Source organism: Cavenderia fasciculata (assembly GCF_000203815.1).
Source record: "Cavenderia fasciculata unplaced genomic scaffold Scf_Dfasci-G-o-80e12.f1-5, whole genome shotgun sequence".
Classification (NCBI taxonomy): domain Eukaryota; phylum Evosea; class Eumycetozoa; order Acytosteliales; family Cavenderiaceae; genus Cavenderia; species Cavenderia fasciculata.
The window spans coordinates 2,078,913-2,092,889 of NW_004457735.1; the positions used below are offsets into that span (position 1 = coordinate 2,078,913).

The 13,977-nt window shown below is 33.6% G+C and overlaps 5 protein-coding genes across 5 annotated transcripts; 3 read left to right on the forward strand and 2 right to left on the reverse strand.

Annotated features, from left to right (window-relative positions):
- Window positions 1-148: 148 nt before the first annotated feature.
- DFA_05631 (uncharacterized protein) lies at window positions 149-4,043 on the forward strand (the record flags this gene model as incomplete). The annotated part of the gene is made up of 8 exons (XM_004361292.1): window positions 149-329; window positions 426-860; window positions 945-1,847; window positions 1,922-2,046; window positions 2,136-2,273; window positions 2,356-2,447; window positions 2,562-2,882; window positions 2,954-4,043. 8 exons carry the CDS (start codon window positions 149-151, stop codon window positions 4,041-4,043), a joined length of 3,285 nt encoding a protein of 1,094 aa, XP_004361349.1.
- A 247-nt stretch (window positions 4,044-4,290) lies between these two features.
- DFA_05632 (uncharacterized protein) lies at window positions 4,291-5,859 on the reverse strand (the record flags this gene model as incomplete). The annotated part of the gene is made up of 4 exons (XM_004361293.1): window positions 4,291-5,363; window positions 5,473-5,603; window positions 5,769-5,791; window positions 5,812-5,859. 4 exons carry the CDS (start codon window positions 5,857-5,859, stop codon window positions 4,291-4,293), a joined length of 1,275 nt encoding a protein of 424 aa, XP_004361350.1.
- A 75-nt stretch (window positions 5,860-5,934) lies between these two features.
- On the reverse strand, window positions 5,935-7,979 carry u2af1 (RNA-binding region RNP-1 domain-containing protein; the record flags this gene model as incomplete). The annotated part of the gene is made up of 4 exons (XM_004361294.1): window positions 5,935-6,821; window positions 6,885-7,204; window positions 7,287-7,379; window positions 7,936-7,979. The coding sequence occupies 4 exons, from the start codon at window positions 7,977-7,979 to the stop codon at window positions 5,935-5,937; spliced, it is 1,344 nt and encodes a 447-aa protein (XP_004361351.1).
- A 290-nt stretch (window positions 7,980-8,269) lies between these two features.
- DFA_05634 (uncharacterized protein) lies at window positions 8,270-9,889 on the forward strand (the record flags this gene model as incomplete). Its single annotated transcript, XM_004361295.1, has 4 exons — window positions 8,270-8,287; window positions 8,485-9,056; window positions 9,366-9,398; window positions 9,802-9,889. The coding sequence occupies 4 exons, from the start codon at window positions 8,270-8,272 to the stop codon at window positions 9,887-9,889; spliced, it is 711 nt and encodes a 236-aa protein (XP_004361352.1).
- Window positions 9,890-10,875: 986 nt separating this feature from the next.
- On the forward strand, window positions 10,876-13,734 carry DFA_05635 (uncharacterized protein; the record flags this gene model as incomplete). The annotated part of the gene is made up of 7 exons (XM_004361296.1): window positions 10,876-10,966; window positions 11,040-11,108; window positions 11,173-11,494; window positions 11,567-11,974; window positions 12,063-12,473; window positions 12,550-12,787; window positions 12,859-13,734. The coding sequence occupies 7 exons, from the start codon at window positions 10,876-10,878 to the stop codon at window positions 13,732-13,734; spliced, it is 2,415 nt and encodes an 804-aa protein (XP_004361353.1).
- Window positions 13,735-13,977: the final 243 nt, after the last annotated feature.

Here is a 13,977-nt window from a genome sequence, read left to right on the forward strand (position 1 = left end):
TCTCTCTCTCTCTTAGCTACCTCAGAAATAAGAGAGAGAATCTTGATCAGAAATAAAATATTATATTAGAAAGAAAGAACAGTATAATAGATAATAGATAACAATCAATAATAATAATAATAAACAACAATAGATATATAATAATAGAATGGTTGAAAGAAATAATAGTCGTAGTTGTACTAGTAATGATGATGATAAAGGACGATCAACTATAGTAAGAGTCGGAGTTGGCGGCGGCGGCGGACTACGAGGTATCGGTCATCATCTCGTAGTAATACTACTCTTTTTTCTTATCTTTTGTACCAATGTAATATATTCAGCACGAGAAGGTATGATATATGATATGATGAATCGCGATGGATAGGATGTGATCACACCCAACAATCTATTGAAACTAACCATTTACTCTTATTATTCTCTTTTAGAATGGCAATTTGTACCTATGATTCATAATAATTCAAGGTACGGTCATTGTTTGGTTTCAATCATAACACTATTCAATACGACTACGGGAGCTGTCATCTCTTACAATGAGAGCAGTGAAGCGAGCACAAGTGGTTCACAGAGCCAAGACATTACACACAACAATACGCTATGGGTATTTGGAGGCTACAACTCATCCTTTCAACTCTACGACGACATGATATTTATAGATGATCTAAACTTGACTCTCTATCAATCCATTCAATTATCAAAAAACAATTCAAACGATAATAATAGCACAACCATTCCACTTAGATGGGGTCATTCTTGTAGTCAAGTTGGAAAAGATTTGATACTTATATTTGGCGGATCATCAAATGCTTCAGAGAGTTACTCTAATAATTCGACTCTTGGTGATTTATGGTCTTTTAATGTTAGTATGTATATTGACGGGACGGGATATATAACATATTACATAACATCTCTAAATTAAATATCTTTTTTTTAATCTCTCATTTTAGCATCAAACAAATTTAATTTATTATCAAGTTGGTCGATTTTAAATAGTTCAATAGAGATCAATACTACATCAATTGTAAATCATACAACTACATCATTTATATTACCAGAGCCGAGGACAAGACATTCTTCATCGGCAAACGCAACTCATCTCTTTTTGTATGGTGGTATCAATTCCAATGGAACGGTATTGGGTGATTTCTGGATATATAATATAATCGAATCAAAATGGACTTTAATATCAAACTCTACCGTTGAACCACCTCCAAATGGTGATCAAGATTCAAACTCTACTACCACCTCGACTACGACAACGACAACATCTGAACCATCACAAAGATCTTTAATGTTTGTGGAACAACAACAAGAAACGAATAATCTTAACATTCCATCTGCGAGATGGAGACATTCATCGATATTTGCAAGAGGAAAATTGTGGATATTTGGTGGTAAGAGTCAGGCAGGGTCTGCATTACCTGATCTTTGGATGTATGATGTGGTAGAGATGAAATGGACAGAATCACCTACTATTGGGGCCGATGAATCAGATCTAGCGAGATTTGATCATCTGATGGATGTTGACAAAAAGAGTGACAGAGGTTTTTTGGTGTATGGAGGATTTTCAACCTCACAACTTCAAGATACCTGGGTATACGAGTTTGATGAGTTAACGTGGGAGAGATTAGATGTTTCTTCCACCTATGATACTTCATCCTATGCCTCTTCATCATCAATGGTCTATAGTAGCGAACTCAACTCTTTTGTAGTATTTGGTCAAAGTGATAGTGTCACAAGTGGTGTTTGGCTTTATAGCCTCGATTGTGACTGTAATAACAAGGGTGGATGCTTTTATGGTTTGTGTTCTTGTTTTAATGGTTATTTTGGTGACTATTGTCAATATTCAAGTATGTTTAAAGATAAAAAGAAGGTTATTATTTTTACAAATCAACTATTAATATTTTATTATTATTTTAACTAGTTGACGGACCAATATTCCTTGGTTTGGGTATTGCCATTAGTGTACCTATTTTATGTTTTGGATGGTGTGTTTTAAGATGTATACCATTACCAACAAGACTCAAAATATTGACAACTTTATTATTTGTAAGAAGAGAACAATTAATTAATTAATTAATTAATTATAATAAGAGAAACTTATTCATATTTATCTCTCTTTTTTTTTTATTATTCAGACTATATCATGTTCACTATTTATTTCTGCACCAAGTTGTCTTTTATGTTGGTTACCAATATCAATTGTTGGAGTAGTTTCAAGTTTGGTTGGATTATATGCAATCTTAAAATCAAAAGGTCCAAATATTTTATGTGTTGTTTGTATCTCCAAAAATGACCATCATCATCATTTCTTTTTTGGATTGAAAAAAAAACTAATTTTTTTCTCTCTCTATATAGTTTATAGTAGGAGTATTTATTTCAATTGGTTGCTGTATTTATGGATTAGGAGCATTTTTACCTTCTTGTATGTTGGGTAGTTGTAAAAACGAGTATGTATTTTTTTTTTTTTGATCTATTAGATTTGGTTTCCAACCAACTTTAATATTTCAACCTTTAATATTATTTCCTTTCATTTATTAATGATATATTTTGAAATAATTTAGAACACCTGATAAATCATGGTTACCAAAGTTTGCCATTATTATGGACTTTGTAGAAGGTAGTTTATTAGTATTACTTTTACCACTTTGTATAAAATTGTATAGACACCGAAAGCTTATTAGAAATCTTCACAACAATCCAATGAACAGTAACTTGTATAGCGCAAACATGACAGGCTTGCCCCCTCTCATCAAAAAAATGGAAACACAAGACTCGTCAAAAGGTCGAACAGAGTCTACGGAAAAGGCAGCTTTAAATTATTTACAAAAAGAACATTATTTAAAATTAGAATTAACCAGTATAAGATTTTCAAAATTAACAGAGTAAATATCAAACTTACTATCAAAAAACTATATATACTAAAACTAATAATATATATTTATTTATCATTTAGGGACTTGAGAATTAAAATTAATAGAGATAAAGTTTTTGAAGATACATATGAACAATTATCGAAATTATCAACCAATCAACTTTTACAGAATACATTTGTTAAATTTATCGATGAGGAAGGTGTAGATATGGGAGGATTGAAAAAGGAATGGTATTCATTATTGTTTAGATCAATATTCGATGCATCAACAGGTCTTTTTATTCTAAATCCCAACTATACGCTTTCTATCAACCCGCAGTCGGCCAATCTTCCCGATCATCTATCATTGTTTTACTTTGTTGGTAAAATGACAGCAAAGTCGGTCTTGGAAGGTGTCCACCTCGACCACACATTCTCTCGCATCATCTATAAACTCATTCTAAACAGAGACATGTCTTTGGACGATCTAGTCAATGTTGATGCACAATTTCATCAGTCGCTTGTATGGATCCTCGAAAACTCTGTCAATGAAATGGAGGAATTGACATTTAGCACAACCACAACCGCACCCGACGCACTCACTGGCAATCTCATACCAATCACCATCGATCTAAAGACTGACGGCAGAGACATTGTAGTAACCGATGACAACAAGGAAGAGTTTGTACAACTCATGACAGATTTTAGACTGAGACGAGATATCACCGATCAGTCACACCAATTTGTAATAGGATTCAGAGAGATGATACCTATCGAATTGTTGGCATCTTTTGATGAATGCGAATTGGAATTGTTTGTCTGTGGTCTTGTAGAGATTGATGTTGGTGATTGGAAGGCAAATACTTACTATCGTGGATATAGCGCAACTTCACCTGTCATTGAATGGTTTTGGATCATAGTCGAAGAGATGACTATGGAAGATAGGATCAGACTACTCCAATTTGTCACTGGTAATACTCGTCTCCCACCTAGTGGTTTCCAGGGTCTTGTATCGACTGAGGGAAACACAAAATTCCAAATTCACAAGAGTTGGGCACCCTCTAATCAACTTCCCATTGCTCGTACCTGTTTTAATAGAATCGATCTTCCCAACTATGACTCTATCGATCTTCTTCGTAAAGCATTACAAATTGCTGTAACTGAAGGTCTTCATGGTTTTGGAATTGCCTAAATTAAAAGATTTAATAAATCCATAAAACGACGACTCTATCGATTCCATCTTTTTTTTTTCTAGAAAAGAGTTGAATAAAAGAGAACTAGACTATCTCTCTCTTATTTAGAATTAATTTTATTATTATTATTGATCACTGTAGAGAAAAAACAAATAACTAATTTGTTTTCATTTATGATGTTTAAATGTGTTTGATTAGATTCTATTTTCTTTTTTTTTCGGATTGTACTTGTTTGATGTAATTTTTTTATGATCTAATACCAGCCATATTAATTGATGAATCATCCAAAGATGGTGACGATAATTTAGTACCACAATTAAAACAGAATGGTGTCTTTCCATTGACTTGACCACATGTAGTACACATTGTACAATGATTTGAAAGTGATTTTGTTGGGGAGGAGGAGGAGGAGGATGAAGAAGAGTCGTCTTCATTTACGATATTTCTATGTGACAAGAGTGGATCTATTTCATGGTGTGATCGACCAGATTCACCATTGATAGAACGGTGCCAGGCGTTACCAACCCTGACACGTTTTCCACTTGCCACTTCGTTGCACACATCGATTGCGTCGACACGTCTACGAAGCTTGCTGATTGAAAACTGTTGAATGACAATCATGAGGAGTGCCAATACATTGAGACCACCCATGATACCAAAGGCGACATAGTTGAGTAGAGGAGACTCGAGTTTTTGGACGTTCAACGTCACTGGGATGTTGTTGTTGCCGTCGATACTGAGTGTAAGCGGGATGGTTGAGTTTTCGGGATGCAATTCAATGCCCATTGGGATGGAAGCTGCAGAGATTGAAATGTTGTATGTCATATTGTGTGATACAAACTCCAAGGGGAAGTTTGTCATTGGCGAGTACATATGTACATCAGAGATGTTTAGGTTTTGAGCAACCATTGATAGTGGAACGCTGACTGTCGAGTTTTCAAAGTCAAACGTAAAGTTGAGAGGAACTCCCTCTCCAAAGATACCCTTTACCAAACTATCAAGTTTTGGGTGCATTGGTGGTATCATCTCTGCGAGAGGAGTAATGCTACTCTCCCCTCCTCCCCCTACACTGAGGGGAAGTCTACTCGCCCCGGCCGGCCCGTCGCCATAGTCTTCTTGTGTGAGTTGGTTGTTGTTGGGTGGGAATGAGATGGTTGGGATAGTTTCTTGTTGTTGTTGTTCGTGTTGTTGCTTGGCATGTGTACCTTGTGCCAATTGTTCAATTTGACTGTGAATCGAAGCTGCAAGGTCTGCAAAGAATTGTTTCTCCTTATCGAAATGTTCTTGATGTGCTGGACATCTTAATACTAATAATGTTACTAAATAGAAAAGAAAATGATAAAGTAAAGAAGAGGGAAGGAAGAATAAGAAAAGTGTTGTTCAAATAATATAATTTAATACATATATCCAATTTGAATATGTACATACAAATTTCTACAAATAGAATATAGTAGACACCTATGCTAAATAGTGTCTTTTGTTTTCTAGTAGCCATAAATGATTTAATTACTCTTGTGGTAACAAAGATTATTTGTTTAAAAGTACTTGTATTAATATCACTATGAAATCGAAATGAATGATTTTTTAAAAAGGTAAATTGAAGTGGTATTGTGTGTGTTATCAAAGAGAGAGATGTACCGAAAAAAAGACCTCTTTAAAAGCTAACTATTCTTGCTCGTAAACGATTGCAAAGATTTGCGACTCATGGAGTAATGATGACATACACCGCAATAACGCGAAAAGAAATCTGCAAAAAAAAAAAATCACTTGAAGATCTGATCGATGAAGCCAATTTTTATCGGTATCCGATAACATACATATATTAATGACGTAGCATTAATTAATAGTGATGATGATGTCACTTGATGTTTATCTATTTGACAAATTAATTTATTGTTGTTGTTGGTCCTGGTTGTTGTTGCTATTGTTTTGTGGTTGATTATTGTCGTAATCAGATGATGATGATGGTGGTGGAGGTGGCGGAGCTGCATATGGTTCTGTAACATTGTTGTTATTATTATTATTGTCATTGCTGTTATTATTATTATTGTTATTGTTATTATTATTGTTGTTATTATTGTTATCCTCAGTAGTTGCCCATTGAATGGAATGAGATTGATTATTGTTGTTGAATTCACCACCATGTTGATTGTTATTGTTATTGTTGTTATTATGATCCAAAGTTTCATTTCCAACTTCTGTTGGTTTCATCTTTTTCTCTTGTTGTTGTAAAACTGGATCGATTGGTTGCTGTGGTTGGTCACCATTGTTATTTCTACCAGATGGAGAACCAGATCTAGATCTCTTGTAACCTGTTTCTCTGTCATTTGGTGGGTATCCATCACGACCACCTCTGTAGTGATCTCTATTATCTCTATTGTCTCTGTTGTCTCTATCGCCATAGTAGTCGTCTCTTCTATAGTCTCTGTCTCCTCTGTCTCGATAGTCACGTCTATCGCTTCCTCTGTAATCACCTCTACCACCTCTATGGTATCCTCCACGTCCTCCACGACCTCCACCTCTGTAAAAGTCACCTCCACCTCTATGGAATCCATCATCACCTCTTTGGTATCCGCCGTCTCCTCCGCCACCGCCACCTCTTCCTGGGCTTGGACTACGTCTATCACCAAACAACTTGATACTCAATGGCTTGGATGGTAAATGTAAATGCATAAAATTACAATAACCTCCTCTATCACATGTTCCCATATCAAATTGACGACATCTACTCTCATTAAAATCGGTAACTGGTGAAAATTCAGCTACAATTGGTCTTCCTAAAAGTATTATAATAGTTAGTATTTGAGTTATTTCTTATTTCTTTCAATGTTTTGACATACCATCATAAAATCTTCCTCTTAGACCTTCTACAGCAGCACCAGCAGCTTCTTCAGTGTCATATTTTACATAGACATTACCAATGAGATGGTCACCCAAGTTGGCGCAAACATGCATCAACTCGACACGACCATACTTTGAGAGACCTTCATGGAGATCCTCATAGAATTCATCAAAGTGTTTTTGAATCTCTTCCTGGGTGGCTTGGACTGGAGGTTGGTTTTGTCCACGACGAAGATATGGACTTTGATAAAGATTTGGTAAAATAACGGTATGACTAACAATTGGTTTATTGTGTAATCTTGAACATCTGTCACCATGTCTATAGAAAATAGTAGAAAATGTTGTTTAGTATTGAGAATATATATATATATATTTTACTTTTGTATAGTTCTACTACTTACCTGCATGCTCCAATTTTAAGGTAGAAAGGACAATTTTGTCTGATTGAAAGAAAGAAGAGGAAGAAAGAGTAGATAGAGAAAATGTGATTAGTACTTAATAAAACAAAGGGGGGGTGTTGTCTCTAGAGATTTGATTTGCAAGAAAGAAATTGATCACTCATTTATTTCAGATGATTATCAAGGTAGTATTGTTTGTTTTTTTAAATGCTACAGCTATAGCTAAAGAAATAGAGAAAGAAAGAAAGGAAGAAAGAAAGGATATATGACTAACAATTTTGTTGGGAACAATAACAAACTACCCTACTTTGAGATGATCTAAACTAAACTAAACTACTATGACAAGATAAAATAATCATGACATGGTGCACCTGTGTCTGTATATGATTATATAGATATATTATATGCTAGAGCTGTATGCTAAAAAAATAAGATAGATAGGACATTGTTTAAAACTATAATTGTGCTATATGTATGTTATGCTATGCTATGCTGTGCTGTGCTGTGCTGCTGTCATGTGTCTGAGCTTTGCTGTGCTGTGCTGTGCTATGAGAATGGTTTCAAGATAGAAAGAATATAGAAATATATGTATATGTATGATAGGAGGAAAGGAATAATGATAATATCAGTTGGTCATCCCAAATCTACTTACTGGTCCTTTTCAGTACCAAACATAGCTGCTCTACGATCTGCCATTTTGTGCTCTCTTCTTCTTCTTCTCTACGATAAATAATATTAAATCGATGACTTTGATTATTACTATTGTTATATATATATATATATTTATAATAAGATGAGTTGACAAATAAATAGTTTTACTCTCAAAGCAGTACTCTCAAAGAGACATGTTTGCGAAAATCTTTTTTTTTTTAATTTTTTTTTTTCGATTATCATCATAGTACCAACAAGCTGGTAGCTCTTTATCTATCTATCTCTACTTTAATATATAAACTTCATAGGTGAAGATACCACAACTCTAGAATAAGATGTTTAGTAGATCAATTGTAAGAATCAACAGACAACCCACCAACCAACCAATCATCACAGATAAGATAGATAGATATCTGTGATGAATGACAAAACGAATGACGATGAATTGAATGCAACCACCATGAATCAATCAATCAATCAATGTCTATTACTACAAACATAGCAATATGGAGAATATGATTACTAACAATACACAACTTAACATGTTTAGCTTAAATATAATAATGCAATTCAAAATGGATGCAAAAGAATGATTGGATACAATACAATGCAAGTTGGTGCAAGTGCGTCATCAACATTGGTTAGATCATTTTCAACTGCTTCTACTACAACTACAACAGCTACTAAAGCAGAACAAGATGCCTATCAAGCACGTGTTATTGCACCATCACCTCAACGTGGTCGTCGTCCAAACAAACAACGTCCAACCAAATTCCCACAATACTCTAACATTCCACGTATCAACACAGAGGGTTTCCATCGTCTTGCCAACATGGGCTTTGATTTCTACTTTTTGGATGTTCGTGATGAAGCCTCTTACAAGGAATCTCATATTCAAGGATCTACCAACCATCCAATTGCCACTCTTGAAAAGACTAGCGAAGAGCTCCACAAGAATGTCATGACTTTTGTGTTTGGACCAAAGGACAAGGGTTTCCCAGTTGGTTGTGAGGCTGCAACCATTTTAAATGCAAAGGGTTTCAAGAGTGTAGTGGTTCTCGAAAGTAGTGTACAAGAGTTGGCAGATATCGGTTTCTTCTATAACTCTGAAAAGGATTTAATGTAAAAACAATATAGAAAATAAGAAATAGAATAATATAATATCAACTTAATTAATTAATAATAATAAATAATAATAGTATTATTTATAATAATAACTGTGGTCGAAGTAAATAATTTATTTATTTATTTAATTTCCTTGATTGGGAAAAAAAAACATATTTTCAAAGATATCAATCCTACAAATTATCCTCTAAAGAATGAGAAGATTGATGGTGACTGGAGATATATTATTATTATTATTATTATTGTTATCATGATGATAGATAAATTAAATTATAATAATAATAATTATAATGATTTCTTATTTAGGAAAGGAAATATAAAAGGTAAACCAAAAAAGAGGTAGGATCCTTGAATGAAATAAGGGGGGGTTTGATTATTACGGGTTACCAATAGATAGATAGATAGATAGATAGATAGATAGATAGATAGATAGATAGATAATAATAAAAATATATCTAGCTTGTGCGAATTCAGGAAGAAGAAGAAGAACCTAGTGGTCAATCATGGGGCGGGCACCTTCTTGTGAGTCACACCTTAAGTTGAATAAGGGGGGGATTCACATTATTATTAATATTATTCACATAATCAAAGTAGACTTTGGTGAGGATGTTGTTGATGTTTGTTTGGTAATCTGCCATTAAGAATGAGGCAAGAGTTTTTCAAAGACAGGGCCACCTCCTTTTCCTTTTTTATTCAAAAAACACTTTTAATTTAATTTATTAAAAATAATATTTTCTTGCAGAAGTGGAGATTTATCAAAAGCTACACCACTTCACAACATCGGTCCATTGTTTGTTGTTTGTTTATCCTCCTCTGCCCTCTCATCTTAATTGATCAGACCTTCTTATCATATATCTTCTATTTATATATATATATATATTTTTATACAAACAAATAGTACTAGTTTTAAAAAGAGATAGAAAGATAGATTTAATCCAACTCACAATTAGAAATCCACCTTTGGTAAGTTTGACTTTAATTAATTAATTAATTATCCTATCTATCTATCTCTATCTATACATCCATTCCCATTCCTTTCTTCATTTATTTAATTAATTTATTGTAATAATTTATATATATATATATATATTAATATACTTATCACCTCCTCCTCCTCGTTTGTTTTTTAATAAACCATTCCACATCTCCGTAGTCACTTCACGATTCAGTCTTTGTCAATGCACCCCCCACTATTTTCATTCACATTCACACACTTGTTTATGATTTTTATTGACACAACACCTACACAAAAAAACATGTTGTTATAATAATCGATACAACATCTAAGCATTATCATAATGAATAATAACAACATGTAACAACAATACTAATATTAGTTATCTATCTCCGTATTTTTCCTTTTCTTTCTCCTTCTCCTTCTTAACCCTTCCTACTCTCCTCTACTCCGTTTTGATATTCCTTTTATATCCATTTATACATTCAACAACAAACAACAAATATTAATTTGATTGATCATCAATCATCACAGTTGATTCATCACTCTTTTAAAATTGAAGCAACCAACAACAACAATCAAAAAGTAAATAACAATAATAACAACAACAATTATATGGGTATTGTTTTAGTATTATCATCACACTATTCACACAAAACACGTCGAGTTGGAAGAACTTATCTTTAAAAGACAGTGTCTTCAAATTGCATTCCAGTAAGAAAGAAAGAAAGAAAAGAAATATCTGATAAATCAACAAATTCTTAAGAGAATCATCCAAAGTGATTAATCCATCCATAAAACAATAATTTATAGAACTGCAAAGACTACAGACAGACAAGCCAGGACAGGACGACTACTAAAATGGACGCACTATTACCAAAGAAAATTGGAGGAAGGTTAATTGTAGTTCATAGCACCTTACCACTTTCTCTAAAGAAACAAAAACTTGGAAGTATGTCTTATAATCTCAAACAATCAAACAATCAATATTCTCAACTGACCAACTCTTTATTTATTATTATTAGTGTGGACATTTCATGATAGAAACCTAAGTGCATTGGTATCATCAATTACATCTTTAAAAGAAAAAAAGAGTATGTTTTAATTAATTTGAGAGAATGCTCTTGGATTTTGTTTTATTAACCTTGTTATTTTTAGTTATCGATGGACATTTATGGGTTGGATGTCCAACAACAATGGAAGGTTCATTGATGGTAGGTGAAACAATTCAAGACAGAGAGGCACTCAACATTTTATTAAAGGAAAATAGTTGTGTATCGGTTGACAAGGTATCACCACAACTCTACGATGAGGCATGTGTGCAATTCTCTAAAAACTTTTTAAAACCTCTGTTTCACTATGACATTTCAAATAGTACATTCCACAATCCACATTGGAAAGCATACAAAGAATTTAATAGAATCTTTGCTAGAAAAATAGCTCATATCTATAGACCAGGTGATACTATTTGGGTTCATGGGTAAGAAGAAAATATAAACAAACAAACAAATAATTTATTGAATTATTAATTAACCATTTCTATATTTTTTAGAAAAGAATTATTTTTATTACCAATGTATCTTAGAACTTTAATACCAAATAGTTTGGTTGGATTTTATCTTCATTGTCCATTTCCAGCGGTAGAAGTTTATAGATGTTTATCGAGAAGAAAGAAAATATTACAAGGATTGTTGGGTGCTGATTTGGTTGCATTTCAATCATACACCTATCTCAGATATTTTGTTCAATCTTGTACAAGAATTCTCGGTGCTCCAGCAGGCTATGATGGAGTGAGATATAGAAATGAAAAGATTGGAAAGGATCATCTTTCTCATGTAGCAGTCTACCCAGAGGGTATTGATCCAACAGAAGCTCAAAAAATATTACTTTTCCCAGATGTTCAACAAAGAATTTCTGAATTAAAAGAAACCTTTAAAGGTAAAAAGATTTTATTTGCAAAGTATGTTAAATCAATAGAACAATAATAATAATGTTGATTATAATGTTTAATTAATATTTAATTTTTTTTTTATTAATTTATTTTAAAGAGACCAAGCAGAAGCAATTGAAGCAACAAAGATGAAATTATTGGCATTTGAAAGGTTTCTTAGAGCTAATCCAGAATGGATTGGAAATGTTGTATTTTTATTGGTATGCGAACCTACAAAAGGTGATGGCAAGGTAATGTCGATCATTAACGAGACTGTTGCTAGAATCAATGGTGAATTTAGTCGTGTTGGATTTATTCCAATCGAATACATGTCTAGACACATGGACTATGAAGATATATGTGCATTTTATTACATCTCTGATGTCTTTGTATCCACTCCTCTCAGAGAAGGAATGAATCTTGATACTCATGACTTTGTATCATGTCGTAGTGATAACCCAGGTGTATTAATTCTTTCAGAATTTGATGGTGCCTCTAGATGTTTTGGTGGAGCTATCAGTGTTAATCCGTATGTATACAAAATAATAATAATTTTATATATTTTTTTTTCTAACTTTTTTTTTTTTAAACTATATAATATTTAGATGGAGTTTATCACAAGTTTCAAAATCAATTCATGATGCATTGACATTATCATCTGAAGAAATAACAATCAAACATGAATACAATCTCAACTATGTACTTACCAACACCAGTTTATTTTGGGGTAATGCCTTTATCCATGATTTGTTTTCATCAAGCAATCAATTCCTATTTAATAATGATCCAAGATTATTAGATGTTCAAGTTTTAGATCAATCCTATAGATTGGCTTCAAAAAGAGTAAGAAAATCATAATATTAATAATAGTATATATCACACAAATATTAATTCATTTATTTATTCACCTTTAGTTATTAGTATTTGATTATGAAGGAACATTTTCAGCAATCTCTACAAAGAGTGAAAAGTTAAGATCAAGATTCTCATTGATTTTAAAGAGATTGGCATCAGATCCAAAGAATACTATTTATATGGTGACTAGTCGTGACTCTGTAACGATGGAGACTATATTGCAGGACATCCCAGAGATTGGGTTGGCCAGTGAACATGGTAACTTTTTAAAGTCATCGACTGGTATCCCAGCACCTGGACAATCGGGACTGGACGTATCGGCTGAATGGAAATGCCTCTCTGAAGGAGCCGACCTCAGTTGGATACCCATTGTCCAACCGATTCTCGAATTTTTTGCCGAGCGTACACCAGGCTCGGTACTCGATGTCAGACAAGTGACACTCAGTTGGAACTATCAGCAATGTACCAACGATCACTCTGACAATCAGGCTCAAGAACTACTGAGCCAGCTCATGGACATGTCTTGCAAGATCCCCATCGACATTATCCACTCTAACAAGATCATTGAAATCAAGCCATCGGGCTTTGGCAATGGCCAGGCCATGCAAATGATCATGCAAGAAAACTCGGACCTCGATTTCATTCTCTGTGTCGGTGACGAACGTACCGACAGCAAGATGTTTGAGCAGCTTGACCGCGAAAACTCTAGCCATTTCCCAATCACCATTGGCAAGAGTGACAGTGCTGCCAAGTACTATGTTAACAGTCAAAGTCAAGCCATTCGTGTAATGGACCACATCTCCTCTCCACTCAACAACAACAACGTATCGCCTATCCCCATGGCACCCGTCCAGATCAACATAGTGTCGCCTACCAACAGCAATACTCCAACCACAACTGCAACTGTTTTGATCCAAAATCCTATTGGTCATTAGAATCATAGATCAAATAAATACACTCCTTTTGCATTGTGTTTTTTATTTATTTTAAAAAAGTTTTATAGGTTTACAAAAAATATTTTATTTTATATTTGTTTTTTAACTTGGTGGTAGGTACTAGTACAAAATATATTGATCGTATAAAGTAGAAGAAAAGTAGAAGAAAGTTATAACTGGATTGGGTTCTAGATAGTATAGTTGAGTGAATTTTGGAATGTATATATTATTATTGGGATATTA